The sequence below is a fragment of the Diplodia corticola genome, assembly GCF_001883845.1.
Source record: "Diplodia corticola strain CBS 112549 chromosome Unknown scaffold40, whole genome shotgun sequence".
Classification (NCBI taxonomy): Eukaryota; Fungi; Ascomycota; class Dothideomycetes; order Botryosphaeriales; family Botryosphaeriaceae; genus Diplodia; species Diplodia corticola.
The window spans coordinates 152,559-170,622 of NW_017971519.1; the positions used below are offsets into that span (position 1 = coordinate 152,559).

Genomic DNA, 18,064 nt, shown 5'->3' on the forward strand with positions numbered 1-18,064 from the left:
CTGTGCTTGACGCGTCGCGCGTCCGGTCGCTCGAGCCGGCCGCGCAAAACATGTCGCCCGCTTGGTGCGCTGCACCACCAACACCACTCGGCCTCGCCCTTTGATACCCCACACAACCCCCGATTGCATACGTCGCCCGGGCGCCGCAGCCATCGTTTTCTTCTGTCAAGCCCATCTGCGATCCATACATACGAACCTTATCGCACAATGGACGGCATTGCGCTGAGGGACGAGGCGGTGCGCGACCGCATCAGAGCCGCCGAAGAGTTCTTGGATCCCAGTAAGTCTGAGCTTGCTCCCCAATTCCGACCTGCAGCTAATTGTTTCTAGATGATCCTCGCGCAAGAACGTACGAACCACTGCTTCAGACCTACATACAATGCCCGCTGACACCGCCGCAGCTACCGCGCCGATGTCATTCTCATGTTGAACCGCGGCCTGAGAAGGCTAATCGTAAGAAGCTCCACACGGCGATGCGAAACATCCAGCGCTGACAGGAGCGCAGGTTAGCTTGGATGAGATAAGGGCACACAACAGAGAGATGGCCGATGGGTGAGTCGAGCAGCGCGGCGCACAAACAGACTGTTGCTGACTCTAGCAGTCTCCTCAACCAGCCGTTCGACTGGACCTTCGCATTTGACAACGCTTTGAAAAACATTGTCGCCGCCTTACCCAACCGCCCTTCTAAAGAAACCGCCGACGATGTGGTGAGTTGGCTTTGACATGACGAGCCGCCGCAATGCTGACCCGCGTAGATTTACTACTGCGCATTCGTCGGAAGCTTTGGCGAGTTTTCCTGCAACCCCCGTACCATCAGCTCTCAGCACCTCAACCACATGGTCTCCCTCGAGGGTATTGTCACAAAGTGCTCGCTTGTGCGCCCCAAAGTCGTCAAGTCGGTGCACTGGAACGAGGCCAAGTCGGTCTTCCAGTTCAGAGAATACAGGGACCAGACCATGACCATGGGTGCTGCGAGCTCTTCCGTCTACCCCACCGAAGATGATGACGGCAACCCCTTGGTCACCGAGTACGGCTACAGCACATACCGCGACCATCAGACCATCTCCATCCAAGAAATGCCTGAGCGCGCTCCTGCAGGCCAGCTGCCTCGTGGTGTTGACGTCATTCTGGACGACGACCTGGTCGATCGTGTCAAGCCCGGTGACAGGATCCAGCTCGTTGGTGTCTACAGATCTCTCGGAAACCGCAACGCTCAGAATGCCAGCTCTACCTTCCGCACTCTCATCCTCGCGAATAACATCATCCTCCTTTCCTCCAAGTCGGGCGGTGGCATTGCCCAAGCCACCATCACCGACACCGATATCCGCAACATCAACAAAATCTCCAAACACAGGAAGGTCTTCGACCTCCTCTCGCAGTCTCTGGCACCCAGCATTCACGGACACGACTACATCAAGAAGGCGATCCTGCTCATGCTCCTGGGAGGTATGGAGAAGAACCTGGACAACGGTACACATCTGAGAGGAGACATCAACATCCTCATGGTCGGTGATCCCTCGACCGCCAAGTCGCAGCTCCTGCGCTTCGTGCTGAACACGGCGCCCTTGGCAATCGCCACCACTGGTAGGGGTTCATCCGGTGTCGGTTTGACGGCTGCAGTCACCCAGGACAAAGAAACGGGCGAGCGTCGTCTAGAGGCCGGTGCCATGGTTCTTGGTGATCGCGGTGTCGTGTGTATCGACGAGTTTGACAAGATGAGCGATGTCGATCGCGTTGCAATCCACGAAGTCATGGAACAGCAGACCGTCACAATCGCCAAGGCCGGCATTCACACTTCTCTGAACGCTCGCTGCAGTGTCATTGCTGCAGCCAACCCGATTTACGGACAGTACGACACGCACAAGGACCCCCACAGGAACATTGCCCTTCCCGACTCTCTCCTTTCCCGTTTCGATTTGCTCTTTGTCGTTACCGACGACATTGAGGATGTCCGGGACCGTCAAGTCTCGGAGCACGTTTTGCGTATGCACCGCTACAGGCAGCCTGGTACCGAGGAGGGTGCACCTGTCCGCGAGCAGGGCAACCAGATGCTCGGCGTCGGCCTTGACGAGGATGCGGATGCTAACCGCCCGACTGAGGTGTACGAAAAGTTCAACATCATGCTCCACGCAGGCGTCAATGTGACCGTCGGCAGGGGCTCTGCTCGGCGCACTGAAGTCTTGAGCATACCCTTCGTCAAGAAATACATCCAGTACGCAAAGTCTCGTGTCAAGCCTGTCTTGACTGCAGGCGCCGCCAACCACATTGTCACCACCTACTCTGCACTCCGTAACGATGAGATGGAGAGCAACCAGCGCAAGACCTCCCCCATGACTGCCCGTACCCTCGAAACCCTCATCCGTCTCGCCACCGCCCACGCCAAGGCAAGGTTGTCAAACCGTGTCGAGCAGAAAGACGCCGAGGTAGCCGAGGCCATCTTACGCTTTGCTCTATTCAAAGAAGTCGTCGCAGACGAGAGGAGAAAGAGGAGGAAGGTCAGCCGGGCCGACGACGCCATGTCAACCGATTCGTCCGACTCAGACGACGACGACAACACGCAGCAAACGCGAGAAGTCCTCACGCCCCGCAACCAGCGGACAGCCGGCCCCTCCACCCGCAGCACCCGCGTCTCCACCGCCAACGGCACCAACGGCAGCACCACCACCACCACCGCCGCCGCCCCGCAGCACGACGCCGAAGACGAAGAAGACCTCTACACCGCCACCCCCCGCGGCACCCGCAGCACCCGCCGCCAAAACGCCGCCGCCGCCGCCTCCTCCTCGCAAATGTCCATGGCCTCCTCGCAGCCCGCCTCCCAACTCCTCGGCACCACCCAGTCGGAGAGCCAGCCGCAGGAAGAAAACTCCCAAGGCGCCGCGACGCCGACGCCGACGCCCCAGCGCATCCAAGCCTTCCAGACGGCCCTCGGCCAGCTCATCGACGGGCCCCTCTTCGCCAACGACGCCGCCGACGTCGAGCCGCTGGTCGCGGCCGTCAACGCGCGTCTCGAGCGCGGCCGCGAGCCCGCCTTTGGCCTCGCCGAGGCAGAGGCCGCGCTCGAGGCGCTGAGCGAGCGCAACAAGGTCATGTTTTCGGGGGGGATCGTGTATAAGATTTAGGGCTGGGGGGCTTGGAGGGCTTGGGGGAGTTTTTTTTTTTCCTTTTTTTTGCGTCTTCTTTTTCGTTTGTGGTGTCTTGCGGGGAAAATTATGGGACGGGGCGCGTGGGCGTGGGCGCGGTTTGGTTTTCATGCGTGCATGCATGCATCTTTTCTTTTGTATTTGTAGCGGTTAGGTTGTAGTGCCAGTGTCAGTGTCTGTGTCCGTGTTTGTGCTGGATGGATGGTCCCCCCCTTTTTTTTTGTTGGTGGTGTCGTCCGAGTGAGGGAAGATGATGATGAGATCAGATTAGATGTTTTATGTAGTGTGTGTAGGGCATGCATCATGATGGTTTCAGAGGCTCTCAGCAGACAGGCAATCAATTGTTGCAATGAAGGTTAGTTGCTTGCTCTCGACTTCGAATGTCCCCTTGCTCCGTCATGGGTTTGATTGTGAGCGGGGGTGTGGGAAGGGGAAATAAACCGAAAGCTACGGCTGAACTTGCTTCACTCGATGTTCCTTCTATTTTTTGCTGTCGGTCCCACCAAAAAAAAAAACCTCCTCCTTAGAATTTAATCTCTCCATGGAAGAGGTCTCGACGAACCAGGTCTGTCTTATTGGAATAGTCTCAATTCGTTCGAATGCAAAAGCAACTCTTTTTTCCCCGGACCCCCCCTTCCCCTGTTCGAATAAAAAGGGAGGGGAGAGAGAAAGAAAGCAAGAGAGGAAGAAAGAAAGAAAAGGGAAACCATTCAAAGAATAAATGACAAAGAAATCTAGAACCGAGCCCGCCGTACCGAAAGCACGCTTCCTCAGCGTCCATAATGTCTCCCCCAGAATGGGAAGAACTCCCCCATCCAACTCAAGGCATTTTCCTGCACCACCACCGCCGCCGCCGCCGCCAAATGCCACGTGTACTGCATGCATGCACACCCGCCAAGACGCAGACCAGAGAAAAAGGAAATTAAAGGAAAATTTCCCCCCAAAACGGTAGGACTGTAGGCATGCACTCTGTAGACTTGCTATTTCTTTAGTAAATATGGAGGGAGATAAAAAGGGAAAGACTAACGGAGAACGTGACGGACGGGGAGGGTCAGGCAGTTCGGTCCAATGAGCTTCAGCCGTAGTCTCAGCCTCGCTGGCCTTCGTCCGTCCGTCGTCGTTGTTTGACTCGCGTGTTGTCGCTTGATTGGTGCTGGTGGTGTATGTGTGTGGGATGAAGTGCCGTCTCGTGTGGATATGTGTGCTGCTGCTCGCGAGTAAGGTGGGGGGGGAGTGGAAAAGATCTCTTCCCGTAGGGAAGAAGGAGGAGAGAACCAGTGAAGGGGGGAGATAGAGGAAACGTGGTATGCAAAGGTTGCAGTGCGCCTTGCACAATGATCCTGCTGCTGAGATGGCTTCGTGCCATGCGGTAAAATTCCCTCGGCGTTGATTATGCCCACCTCTCATCCGCTGTCCTTCGCTTTGGTGTTTTGTCAGATGTGTGCTTGATGATTCCGTCAAACACAACCAACAACGGGCCGAATGCGAGCAAAGAAGGTATTGTGGAAGAAGACTTCTCTTACTCCTCCCCCTTACCCTCGCCTCCTCAGCGAAACAGACTCCTCAGATCCGCCAGCCTCTTCTTCGCCGCCTCCTCCTTATCCAGCTTTGCGTTCCTATTCATGCTTAGATCCGCCAGATCCTTCTTCTTCTTCTGCAGCTCCAGCATCCTCTCCTCAAAACTGTCATTCATGACAAACCGGGTTATCGTCACCTCGCGTGTCTGGCCGAGCCGGTGCACGCGATCGACCGCCTGCGCCTCGGCCGCGGGATTGTACTGCGGCTCCATGACGTACGCCTTGGACGCCGACGTGAGGTTGAGGCCGAGTCCGCCGGCCGTGATGGAGATGAGCATGACGTGCACGCTTCTGTCGTCGCGGAGCGCGTCGAGCGCCTCGGTGCGCTTCTTGCGCGACATGGTGCCGTCGAGACGCGCGTACCGCAGCCCCTTGTCCTCGAGCGCGATCGAGATGAGGTCGAGGTACGTCGTCCAGCCCGAGAAGACGACGCTCTTGAGCGGCGCCTCGTCCGGGTGCGCGTCGCTCCACGCTTTGCTCTCGAGCAGGTTCTCGATCAGGACCTTGACCTTGGTGTGCGGCCCGCCGTACCGGCCGAGCTGCTTGGCCAGTCGCGGATTGCTGCGCACGCGCTGCCGCGCGGCTTCGTCCCGGTCGGCTTCTTCCTGCGAGAGGGGGAATATGGACTGCCGGACGTAGGCGTCGCAGAGCGGGCAGTACATGTAGCGGTCGGGAGCGGCGCGCCTCTTCACCCTTCGTTTGAACTCGTCGAAGCAGGCGGGACAGACTATCTGGTAGCACGGTGTCATGAAACCTATGACGGTGTCTTTCTTGACGTCGCTCTCATCGTCAGAAGAGTCGTTTGCAGCAGGGGCGTAGCTAGAGCCGATGATTGCCTGATCGCAGATGCCACAGTGGTGCATGTCGCTTTCGCGTAGAAGATGCAGCATATCGTATGCCTGTTCTTTGGATATGGCCGGCTTGTCCCCGTCGTCATCATCCCCCAGCTCAATCGCATTGTCGAGCGAGAGGCCTTCTGTGAGCTTCATATCATCGTTACTCAGTAGCTCAGCACCGTGGGCGCAGATCATGCGAAGACGTCCGATGGCACGAAGGATGTGGCCCATTTGGTTTTTTGCCAGCTTATCCCTGCCGGCTGTGATCGAGGCCATGCGTGCAGCTGTGTCCTTGGCAAAGAAGTCGTACAGCCTTCGCTCGTCTGGGGAGAAGTTAAGGCGAACCAGTTGATCGTTCCGGGCCGGAAGGTTGATCCTGTCTTTGAGGCGACGTAGAGTAATCGAGTCCACGAGGATGCGCAGCTTGGGAAGAATTTCCGGATCGGCATTCTTGAATGGAGTGAGGATGTACTGCGCAAAGCCGCCCTTGTCATCGAACGGCTTGATTCTCAAGAACTTAATCAGCGCACCCAGGTCATCTAAGCGATTCTGAACAGGGGTGCCCGTGACAGCCCATCGACGTTGTGCTAATAAGGCACACGTGGCAACCGACTGTTTAGTGGCAGCACTACGAATCATATGGGCTTCATCCAGGACGATACGAAACCAGTTGATCAGGGCCAGAGGCTTTTTCGATGTAGCCTTATCATGTTCAGTTGCAACCACGCTGTATGTCGAAATAACGAGATCATATCTGGCAAGTTCCTTGGGGTCGTCAAGCCTGTTGGGGCCATGATAGATGTAGTATGACATGGCACCGCTCTTGACGTGCATATTCACCTGTTCTTGCCAGTTGGCTACGGTGCTCACTGGGCAGATGAGCAATGTTGCCTTCGAATTGCACTTGATAAGGGGCGCTCCAGGTATCTGCGGCGGCATCTTCGAGGAGAATTCCAAAGCGTCTTGCATAGTCGCAGCAATGAGGGAGAGAACGGTCAGGGTCTTGCCGAGGCCCATCATGTCGGCCAGTATCCCTCCGCGTGTCGGAGGTGGCTTGTTGCGAGTCTCTTGGCCACTGATAATGTTGTAATAGTAACGCTCACCATTACCTCGTAACTTGGACTTCCACAGCGAGCCCTTCTCTTCCGCGTCTTCTGCCTCGCGGGAGGTCATGAAATGCAGGGCTTGGGCCTGATGCGCGAGAAGCCTCGTCAATATGATATCGGGCTGCTGCATCGAAGGGATATCATCTGACTTGGTCAGGGAGTCAAACATGCTGATGACATCGGAGCGAATCTCCTCGACCGTCCTGGCCACGAATCCATATCCAGGCTGATTGCTGCTCGGACCAGGCTGTGCGCGTGGGACTGTGCTCTTGATGGCCTGTGGGTTGTAGTAGGGAATGCTTCCAATGTTGATGGTGGGGTCACGAAGCCAAATCTGCCTTGAGCTGTGGCTAAGGTAACGACCGATGTCCTTGGCATACTTGCGCGGCGCAAAGAGATGAATATTCAACGGCATCTGTGCGGAGGTGCCCGATCCTGCGTTCTCGCCAGGCTTCCTCTTCCGGGAATCTAAGCGGGCATCAATCCTTAGATTGAGAAGCTTGTTATCCATCAGATATGACAGGCCTCTGGCCACGGTGATACCAACACGAGCGAAGTCGCGGCCGCAGGGATCGGTGACGGTGATTAGCTGATCCGTGGCGGCAGGTCTCCGACGAAGTGACACCTTGAAAGCAGGCCATTGGTTGACAGAGCCTTGGAACGCGGTAGGATGTGGTGAAGGAATCATGAAGACCGAGATGGTAGCATCTTGGATTTTGCCCAGACAAACCTCGTAGCTGCCAGTATCTTTGACGATGACGACATCATCGTCGTCTGTTACATTGTCAGCTGCTTGAGAATCCCAAATATTTGAATAAGCGCAACATACCAGCAGTGAGGTCTACGACCGAGGACGGTGCGGGTAGTGGGGCGGCTTCCTTTTCTCCGAGCTGCTTTTGATCGTTGACGTACTCTCCAAGAACGGTACCTTTGCCGGAGCCTTCGAATGTGGTGCTGCGGCCGGCTTGCTCGTCTGCAGGATCGCGCCTCTGCTTCTTGACGGGCTGATCCTCGCGATGCTGCACACCATGCATGCGCTCAATCAAAGAGCCCATGCCAACGGCGCCTTCGGTCGGACCCTCGACCGACGCATCGTTGGAGTGGGTGGACTGAGCACGGGCGCGCTTGGCGGCAGCCTTGGGGTTCAGTAATGCTTGTGGATTATAAGCAGGTGGCGCAGGTAGTGAGGCGTTGGAAGCGCTGCTGCTGGCGCCTTGCGATGAGGCCCGCGACGAAGGTTGAGATTGAGCTGGTAGAGTCAGTTCAGGATCTTCTACTATTGAGCGAGGTGACGCAGGCTCGGTAATCAATGGCGACGCAGGGTGCTCTGGTGGAGGTTCAGCTTGAGCGAGGTCAGATGGTGAGTGGGTCCTGTCCGTCGCGTCCGTCGCGTCCATGGTAGGTAGGAAAAACGATGACAAGGTGGAGGGGAAGAAATGTAGGTGTTGAAGAGTGAGCGGCTTGGAAGGCGGGGGTTGAAGAAAAGCAAGTCGGCGTGTGCCAAGCCGACGATGGGTAGAAACAATGTCGAGGGGCCACGTGGGCTTGATTGCACGAGCTCAAAGTGAACAATGAATGTAGGCGAGAGGAGAGCAGTCAGGACAACATGTGATGGTTTGAGCTGGGAAGACGGTTCAGAAATGGCAAGAGCGGAAGCAAAAGAAACTTGACCAAGCACGTCCGGTGAAGCCGACAACAATGGAAGAAGCAGCAGCAGCAGAAAAAGACGCTTACCCTTCTTGAAAGCCTTGGGATTTAAAAGCTGCGCCGGGTTCATCTTGGATTTTCTTTTCTCCCAAGTCTAGGCACGGATGCAGGTACTAAACGGTGCGCAGCTCAATTCCGGCAGGAAAGTACAACTCTGGCTTGGGTCGGGAAGGAAAACAGTCTGGACGGAACAGGCTTCGGTCAGCGTGGTGGCGGGTCGGGAGACGGAGCGGCGATTCGGGAGTGGATTATCATGTTCGCGCCAGCTGGGAACATGTCGAGCGAGCATGCGCGACGAGGAAGAGGAGACCCACTAGTTCCCCCGGATCATGGCGTGAGAACCTGGGGATTGCTGGAGAAGGGCGGTTGATGTGGCTCGCGTCACCTGGAGCGTCGCTGTCGCCCGTCGCGTCCGAGTCAATCCGCGCTAGCCCAAGTTGGCGTAGTGCAGGCTCCGACGACACCACCACTTGCATCACGCCCTGCCAAGCGGAAAGGAAGGGCAATCATCTCGACATTGGCTTCGGCACGAGTCCAAAAATCTTCTTGTCCAACGCCGGCATAGAATCCCATTCTCCACGCCATTCTAGTGCTATGCAAGGTTGAAGAGAGACCCGGATGAGGATGCTGCCGGTGTTTCCGTCCTGTGCGCCTTTTTTCTTGATGCCCTACACTACACAGAAGTTGCCTTGGATCCACCATCGCCTATAACCCATACAAGTTTTTAGTTCGTTTTCCCAGCCGTAGGTATACAACTTTCTTCATGAAAAGAGCCCAGAAATACCGCTGATGCTCCTCTATGGGAACCAAATAGCGAAAAGAGTGAAGGCAAGAAAACTAAAACGCGCCCCACCGCTCCGGCGCTCCAATCAACACCACGTGAAGAGCGGGTTCTTGGATTTGACCATCTCCAGCCGTTCCACAATCACCCGCTTCGTGTTGCCGTCCATGTCATCTGCTGCCGCATATCCAAGGTCACCCTCGTCATCTTCCAACCCCAGCGGCCCGCTGTTCCGACGGACTGTGAACGAAAATCGCCTCTTCTTCGACTGCACTGGGCTGGTCGGTATGACACTGCGTGGTCCATCGTAGCTCATCCGAGACTTGAGACTGACTGGCGGTCGCGAGCTCTCGTGCATGTTCATCGTGCTGGACTGCCTTGACATGTTGAACGGGTTGCTGCGTGGAGGCGATTCCAGCCCAAGCAGGTCGGAATGAGGGTTAGGGGCCGACGAAGCTAGCGCGTTGCTGATGTCCATTTCTTCCGTCTCGTCATGCGCTGCGAGTTCCTCTGTCTGACGCCGCATCTCTGCCGACGGACGCTGCAAAGGCACCGCCACCGGAATGTCCACCAGATCGTCCCATACGCACACCCTCGCCCTCCGAGTGAGTTCCAGAGGACCGTGGTCAGCTGTCTTGAGCGTCTCGACTACATTCCACGCCTGGCCTTTCATGACCGCCATTTGCCGAGCAAACATGCGCTCCTTGAAGTCGGCGTCCTGGATGAAGCATCTCCTCAGCGCCAGCGTGGTCTCGCTCCACCATTGCGTCGACGTAAGCAAGGGTAGGAAGTGTCTGCGTGTTGCCTCGGAGAAGGGATGTCCGATCAAGGACACGGGCAAAAACAGCCAACCGAAAGGATAACTTCGCCACTGATCATTGTTAGTCTGCGTTTCAAACACCAACCCACATAACTTACGGCATCTGGGTGCTTCCATGGCCACGAGAGGCTGTTGTCGATAGCCCCGAGGAACACCTGAGGGTCATCCTTAGAAGGCGGCACGTTCGCAGGCGTTCCTGATCTGCTAGTTGCGACCATCTGCTCCTGCCGCTTGTACGGTTCTTCAGCAGAGCCGTTTGCACGGCGGTCTTTCGGCGGTTCTGCCACGATGGTGGCCTCCTCCGTCTTTGGGTCGATCCTGATCATCCAGTTGTCCAAGCCTCGATCCGTATTTCTCATGATGTAGTCCAAAATGACCAGCCTCTCCAGTTGCTCGCGGAACGACTGCTGCAAGCGTTCCGTCCAAAACCCTCGTCGTACCTGCGTCTCGTCGGCAGTCGGAGGCCGATCGTCTTCCTCATCATCCGATGCTGGCCCGCTCGGTCTGCAGTCCTCGGCCCATCTTCTCTTTTTCCGCCGGGCGGGAGCGTCCCGGAGCGCAGTGTTGTGCTGATCAGGCCAAGGGTGCTCTTTCAGGAAAAGAGTGGCATCCTTGTAGCCTTTCAAAAAGACTTGAAAGCTTCCAAGCTTCTCCGGCAGCGGCTTCTTCTTCCTGTAGTATGCCCGTCTCTCCCAGAAGTCGTAGTAGAAGGATTTGGAAGACAAGCCGACGACCTCGGTATAAGGCACGATGTTGGTTCGGAGTTGGGTATCGAGCACGTAGGCGGCGGCTTCGGACACGTAGCTGAGGTTAGGGATCAGGCAAGCTCTGCCAAATGCGAAGGGAAACAGATTGCGGTGGATCCATTTGGTCCACTTGGGATTTCTGGAGGCGTAGGGCTCCTCATCCTTGGGCTTGAAGACACCTACCACTTTGCCGTCTGGATTGCGAGCAAAGTAGCTTCCAGAACTGCCTTGCGTGATGAGTTTCGGGTGGGTGCCGAGCTCGATGGCGGTGCGGACACCCTCGACGATGTCATCGAACTCGATCTTTGTCAAGCGGTCAGGGTGGGACATGTCGTAGTCCCTGGCCAATGTTTCGGCGGTGGCAGGGCGGATCCAGTCCGGGGCTTGGAAGACCGAGTGATGTATCTCCAGCTCATCTTCGCGCTGCGCCTTGCCACGACCCTTCTTGATCTTGAACTTGGACGCAATCTCGTCGGCCCATCTCTCCAGTCGCGCGTTGATTGCCTTGATGTCGACGCCCGAATTGCTGCGCATGCGTCCGCCGGGCTTGCGTCGTGGGGGCGAGCCGGAGCCCGGGGTCATGCGGGCGTGGCGTTGAGGGTGGATGGGAGCATAGCGACCAGAAAGGGAGCTCTGGCCCCGGTGGAGGTCCTCGTCGTCGGAGTCGTCGAAGATGTCCTCCTCCTCCTCGGCCTGGGCGATGCGGGCGTATCCAGAGGTGGGCGGCCGGCCTTTAGCCATGGTGGAGGTCACTGCGAGGGAATACGGTGGGAAGGTGGCATGTGTGCAGCAGCATGACAGTGCGGGATGAGGCTCATCCGCCGCACGGGCAGCTCACCCGGCCACGGAGGTATGACGAGCGGCTTGTGACGGCGGCCGCAGACAAAACGTGGCCGCTGGCTCAGGGCTTCGGCCTGGCCAATCGCCGACCGCAGGCCTTGGCGCCAGAGCACCACAGAGCACCAGAGCTGCTCAGGGGCCCGTTGTGCGCTTGGACGCGCGCACCCGAGCATCCGACCTCGACGCGCTTTGTTATCAAACAATCTCCCCCGGACGATCCCCGTCGCAAGCTCGGCTCTCTACCTCCCCCAGCATGCATCACGCGTGAGCAAGCGCGCCGCCCGCACGTCCACCGCGCCGTTGCTTCAACAGAGAGCATCACGCCCGCCCCCGACGGCACGACGGGGCTGATGCATTCGACGCTGCGCACCAGTGTTTCGCGCCGCCGGCCAGGCGAGCAGACGGCTGGCGAGAGCGTTTGACTAGGCACTGGCGCGCGGAGCACTACTACCTACTCCCTCCATCTGGCTCGTCCGCAATGATCAGCCTCTCGTCCCGCGGCAGGAACGCCCCCCGTTGGAGTACGAGCATGTCTAATGAACACGCGCCAATGGCGACACGGACGATTGGGGCCCGGCGAGTCGGCAATCGTCGCTTGATGACGCTTCGGGTGAGTTCATTTCGGGTTGCGTGCCCTGCCGTTGGTCTTGTTCCCGTTCAGCAGCTGTGCCGCCCCAATGCGGGAGGCCAGCACTATCTCTCTTATCAGCCTCCCTGGGCGCGTCCGAGCGCAGATGCAGAAGCTCCAGCTTTTTTGCTTTTCAGGAGGCTGAGACAGCGCGGCCTCGGAGGCAGCGGTCACGACGGCTGGGTGCCACGGCGTACGGACGGCCGCTCCGTGTTGATGCCGGCTTAGCCACGCCCACAGCGGACTCAGCGGCCTCAGTGCTGCGTGGCCGGCGCAAAGGACCGAGGATCGCCGGGCGTGCTGGTGCTCGTGACACGAGAGAATATGGAGTAAGCTGCGAGTCCCGGGAGGCAATTTGAAACGGTGGAGCTACTGTACCCCTGAGCGTGAGAATCTATCGATTGGCGCCGGGCCCGCCATCAGGGCGGCTTTGCGGTCGTTTCTTGCCGGGCTGGAGAACAGAGCTCTGCTCCGGTCTCTCAGCCCTGCGCCGGCTCGCGGTGGGTTGGACGACTCGGCAAGCCTTCAGATCATGCTGAGGGGCAGATCACAGCCAATGCTCGCGGTAAACACCACGGCGCAGATCCGCCAGCGCGGCCATCTTTGTGCGACAACGCGCTCAACAGCATGCCGGATGCACGGTCAGCTTCAATCTAATATTAGCGCTGGCGACCATCCCTGCCTACCCCTGTGTCCATGCTCCCGTACCTGCGTCTCTTTGGCATTCATCAAGTGCAGTATCTACCTTCCTTTAGCACCAAGCGAACTGCCCTACACGCTCTCTACCTAATCCACCCGCCCGCCGCTCCTTTGTGCCCAACCCGCCCGTCTCGCGCCCGCAGACATCCTCGCCGACCACGCCTTTACGACCTGCTTTTTAGCCTGACCGGGAAGCGCTTGCACGCGTTTTCCCCCCACCGCAAACACGGCTTCCACGCTCGCCATCTCGTTGCTCAACCGGCCCGTGGCCATTGAGAACCTGCACTACCACAACCGCCCGCCGTCGCCGCGCGACCTCGCCCCCTTCAACACGGCTTCCTCACTGGACGAGCGCCCGTCGCTGCCGTCGATCGGGCTGACCATCTCGCGGCCCTCGTCGGCAGCGTCCCAGTCCGGCGCCCGTCTCCCCCCGCCGCAGCCGCTGCACCGCGGCACCAGCCCGGGCATCCAGCTGCCCGGCGTGTCGTCGCTGGCGTCGCTGGCAGCATCGTCGACGTCGTCGCCGAGGCCCGACAACAGGTCAGTAGGAGGCAGTCTGTTTTTATTTTTTATTTTTTGTGTGCTGGATTTGCCCGCGGGTGATTGGACGGAGGGCGGGCGCGTCGCACCGGCTGCAGTGGGCGCGCCAGAGCCGGGCACAGGTGCACGTCGCGCCGGCAATTGGGAGCGCGCGTGCTGGCTGCCTGGCTGGTGGGCTGGCAGTCGGACGTCGGCCCTGGGACGCGTGCCAATCGTGGATGGGTTGGGCAAGAGCCAGAGCTGCGATAAAACCCTGGCGCATCATCACTGATAACGGCCCCGAGCTCCACCCCGGCGTGCGACAACAAAGACCTGCGGACCGCAGCGCTGACTCCCTCTCCCTCACAGGCCCCCGAATGCCGTTTCGCACAGCATGACCTACGCCACGAGTGCCCCGGCCACGTCGGGCGGACAGAACCCGGTGAGTGTGTTTGTTATGGTGGGCGCGTCGGCCGGCACAGGTGCATGGGCCCGGCCCTGGGTGGTGTTCCAGCCAGTGTGAAAACTCTCTCGCCCTGCCCGTTCCTTATCCTGCTTATCGCTCAACACCCACCACCGCCCACCTCGACATGGCCACGCTCGCTGACAACAACCAACAGCCCATCTGCCAGAACTGCACCACCAGCACCACCCCGCTCTGGCGCCGCGATGAGGTCGGTTCCGTGCTGTGCAACGCCTGCGGCCTGTTCCTGAAGCTGCACGGCCGCCCGCGCCCGATAAGCCTCAAGACCGACGTGATCAAGAGCCGCAACCGCGTCAAGACGTCGGGCCAGGGCCCCAAGAAGAAGGTAAGTCGCGCCGCCTGCCCGAGCCCTGTCGCGCTGTGCTCACATGACGCGCGATCCAACAGCAGCACGACAATGGCCTCGACCAAGTCCGCGCGGCCGCCGGCACGCCGCCCGTCGACGCCCTCTCCAACCACCGCCGTGCGCAGAAGGTCTCGTCCGGCGCGTCCGAACGCTCCACTTCGCCGCTGTCGCGCACTGGCACTCCCAACCTGGGCCACCACCACCCCTCCAACATTGCTCCCCAGCACATGTTCGACGGTGTGACGCTCAACGGCCATGAGTTCCACTCGCCCTCGCTTCCCTCTTTCATGCCCCATCGCCAGCCCTCTCCGTCTGCTTCGTCGGTAAACGGCTCGCACCTGGAGCCGCCCATGTCCTACGACGGGCTGGCTACCACCAATACTGCGCTCAAGACACGCGTCAGCGAGCTGGAGGTCATCAACGACCTGTTCCGCGGTCGTGTTACCGAGCTCGAGCAGAGCGAGCAGCGCGCACGCCAGAATGAGGCTCACGCGCGCGACCACGAGAAGCTCTTGCAGCAGGATCTCGACGATTCGCATGCCCGCGAGGCCGATCTGAAGCGCCGCGTCGATGAGCTGGAGGCTGAGCTGGCTGAGTACAGGGGTGATGGCCCTCGCCAAAAGAGAATGCGCCTGTCCGACATTGTCGACGAGAGCGCGGCGTCGACGCCCTTATCGACCCCCTCACAATCGAACTGAGTCCGACATTCGGCCAACCTTTCATTCTCCCGCAACACTTTGCCGTTGTCTTCTTTTTTTTTTCCAGAGCGATACCTCGTCATGATATCTTTTACGTTTCCGCTTGCGCTGCCGTTGCCTATCCATCTGGAAACACCCACCGGTCTTCTCCAATGGATCTTTGCTGCGTTCTCCCACCCGCTCTACTTCCCTCACGCGTTGGTGTTGCGTCTGCGGAAAGCCAAGCTGCACGAAAACAATATAAATTACCCTAATGTCTGATATCCCGCCGTAGTACTTTGACTACGGCCTTATCATCTCACGCCAAAGTTCCGGACACCGAATCCAACTTACGGTTTCTCTCCCGATCAACCCCGCCTTGCCACTTTCTTTTGATCATTACTTCTTCTTTGCGCCACGAAGGGATGAATATCCCCCCCACAATGGACGTGGGGAACACAGGGATACTTCCCGTCCACCGGTCCCTTTTGAAAGCGCGAACACGTTCGGGACATCAAAAACACGGACCTCCTTCACCTTCTGCTCTTACGCGCGGCGGGAAAAACAAAATTCTCTTTTCATTTGACAGGACTGCGAGTACTTGCGAACCCACCTTACAGCACCCGCGTCATTGAGGTACGATGGTCTTGGGATAAGGGATCACTTCTAAAAGTCCGTGCGGGCGTCATAATTGCAGGTTTTCTTGTTTTCTTGCTTTTGTCTTTCTCACTCTCTTCCGCCTCTCAGGTTAGTCGATGCTCGTTTTCTTGATACCTCGAGATTCTTTTTTTGAGGCGAGAGGAGGGTTTAGCACGGGTCAGATGATGGCAGCTGTCACTGTTTGCAGTGCAGCTATACTTCTTGTTTCTTGGCGTTGCTCTGACCTGCGCAGATGCGGTGGCCGAAGGCGGGAATGGAGGAAAGAAAAAAAGTAATAATCAAAAGCGCATGAAGAAACAAGGTTTCTCCAGTCTGACGAACTTTTTTTTTTATCATTCTTCTTCGGTATTCTCGATTGTGACAGGTGAACGTGCTTGGGTGGGTGTGGTCTGTCGTCCAAACCAGCAGGTGGCACATGAATTGGATGTGAAAAGAGAAGAAGAAAGACCACCACCAATCAGACATACCTACGCATCTTGCGTATGGTGTGCAAACAGCTCCGTCCCACCACCCCGCCTTGCCCCCGCCCCTCCTCGTTGGCAAAACGTCGCACGCCATTTCTCCGTCCCATGCCGTCTTGCCAGCTCTAATCGCTATCGCACTCGCCAACGAGTAATGCCAACCTCAACAGCCTTTTCCCCAATAATAGTCGATCCCAGCCGTTATTTTCTCGATGCTTATCAGCTATTGCATGCAGTACCTATTGACTTTTTAGGGCTTATCAAAAAATCGCTATCAATGCTATCGATGGCTATCGCAATCTCTCAGCTCGCCTGATAAGATTATGCTGGATGGGCATTAGCCCTCTCATCATTTCCCACCGAATCAGCAGCATCATGTGTGTGTGCGTCCCCCTAGGTACGTACTAATTTCCCCCGGGTCCAGCCACTCGTCGATGCTTGCGGGGAGGAGGGAGGAAGGAAAGGGGGCCGGGCGCCTTTTTCTTTTTTTGCTTTGCCTGGGGGGGAGCGATAAACAGATTGAGGGGGGCGGGCGGGCGCGCGGGTGGCGGGGGTGTGCGGGTAGCGATAAGCAAGCGTGCTTTTATTTTTTTTTTCTTTTCTTTTCCTTCTTTCCTTCTGTTGAACGGGGCGGGAAGGATTGCATGTGGCGGCTGGTGGCGTAGCAGCACAGTTACAAACAACGACATCTACTACCTACTTGAGGGGGGGAGGGGCAAAGGCGAGCAACGGTGATCGCCCATAGGTAACTCCGTCTTTCGAACCGCTGCGCTCATCATCATCATGATGTACGACGGGATCATGTGTATCAGCGCGTCGCTCATTGGACGGCTGTCACAACCGTCACGTCCGCTTTTCTTTTTTTTTTCTTGCTTTCCCCCCGCGACAAACAAACAACACAACAACGGAATTCCTCGTGTTTCCCCCGTAGCCCGGCCCGGCCTGGCCTTCCCCTAGCATCCAATATCATCATACATACATACTGCGCGCGTGCGCGTGTGCGCGCGCTTCGACGACGATGATGTCGCCGAGGCTGGTGGGACAACCGTCCAACCAAACCAGTGCTTTTTTTTTTTTTTCACACCCCTCCCCGCACAAAGGGTTCGTTCGGAATTCCCAACGCGCGGAGTTTGCCCCTCCTGCCCTTCCCCTTCCCCACAAACTGGTTCCCATCACGTCCATTTATCCATTCCCGAGGTTGCGGACACGGGGTTGTCCCCGTGTGCGCCCACACACCAGAAGAAAGAAAGAAAGAGAGAGAGAGAAAAATGGAAAGAAAGGGTAACTCCGCTGTCCCCTCGCGCGGAATTCGTTTGCCTTCCGTACAGCAGGATATCGGTTTTACACGTGACAGAATAATGTCCGGAGAACGCGAGACTGAAGACAAGAAGAGGAAGCGGCCAAAAAATAAATAAAGAAGAGAAAAGGGATCGTTGTGAACACGCATATGCATGATGAGACACCACATTCCTGACTCCTGGGCGACAACAAAGACACATCCACCCTGACGACCATCATCACAACAACTTCACAGTGGATCAATCATAATGTTCCATTTGCCACTATCCTCAAGGACTTACGTCCATGAATATCAAAAGCACATGCATTGCACGTATGTCCGGGAGGTTCTCTTGCGCCTCGCTCATACTGCAGTTAAGCAGCGAGATGTTACTCCCTGAACGAGACGCCTTCTATTCCCGAAGTCCCCCGTCTTCCCCTCGCCTCAATGAAGAAGCAAGAGGAAGACAGGGGGTTTTGTTTGCTCTACCAACGCTCCGTTAGGGACCTGATGCTCTCGTGGAGAGAGCGAAGGAAGCCCCTGCAGGACCCGAAGTCCTGCATCGTTGGGTATGTTTTTATTCTCATGTCTGAGATGAGGAAAAGGAAAATCAAAACGACTGGAAAGGTAAAGAAGGGGGAAGAAGATGGCTGCAGCCGGCCGGATCAACCTGATCGGCCAAAGATTCGTGATTCGTGAGAGCGTGTACATGGACGACCCTCGTAGACCTTTTAGAGGATTGTCTCTCCTCAATCTGA

General features: G+C 57.4%; 4 protein-coding genes across 4 annotated transcripts; 2 read left to right on the forward strand and 2 right to left on the reverse strand.

Annotated features, from left to right (window-relative positions):
• Positions 1 to 207: 207 nt before the first annotated feature.
• Positions 208 to 3,119, forward strand: BKCO1_4000048 (dna replication licensing factor mcm3; the record flags this gene model as incomplete). Its single annotated transcript, XM_020275458.1, has 6 exons — positions 208 to 280; positions 331 to 349; positions 402 to 453; positions 506 to 552; positions 602 to 707; positions 756 to 3,119. The coding sequence occupies 6 exons, from the start codon at positions 208 to 210 to the stop codon at positions 3,117 to 3,119; spliced, it is 2,661 nt and encodes an 886-aa protein (XP_020128428.1).
• A 1,567-nt stretch (positions 3,120 to 4,686) lies between these two features.
• BKCO1_4000049 (swi snf-related matrix-associated actin-dependent regulator of chromatin subfamily a member 3-like 1) lies at positions 4,687 to 8,056 on the reverse strand (the record flags this gene model as incomplete). The annotated part of the gene is made up of 2 exons (XM_020275459.1): positions 4,687 to 7,433; positions 7,489 to 8,056. 2 exons carry the CDS (start codon positions 8,054 to 8,056, stop codon positions 4,687 to 4,689), a joined length of 3,315 nt encoding a protein of 1,104 aa, XP_020128427.1.
• A 1,179-nt stretch (positions 8,057 to 9,235) lies between these two features.
• Positions 9,236 to 11,454, reverse strand: BKCO1_4000050 (phosphatidylinositol 4-kinase type ii subunit alpha; the record flags this gene model as incomplete). The annotated part of the gene is made up of 2 exons (XM_020275461.1): positions 9,236 to 10,018; positions 10,066 to 11,454. The coding sequence occupies 2 exons, from the start codon at positions 11,452 to 11,454 to the stop codon at positions 9,236 to 9,238; spliced, it is 2,172 nt and encodes a 723-aa protein (XP_020128479.1).
• Positions 11,455 to 12,808: 1,354 nt separating this feature from the next.
• BKCO1_4000051 (gata transcription factor) lies at positions 12,809 to 14,927 on the forward strand (the record flags this gene model as incomplete). The annotated part of the gene is made up of 5 exons (XM_020275462.1): positions 12,809 to 12,822; positions 13,076 to 13,420; positions 13,769 to 13,841; positions 14,020 to 14,208; positions 14,271 to 14,927. 5 exons carry the CDS (start codon positions 12,809 to 12,811, stop codon positions 14,925 to 14,927), a joined length of 1,278 nt encoding a protein of 425 aa, XP_020128480.1.
• Between the last annotated feature and the right edge of the window lie 3,137 nt (positions 14,928 to 18,064).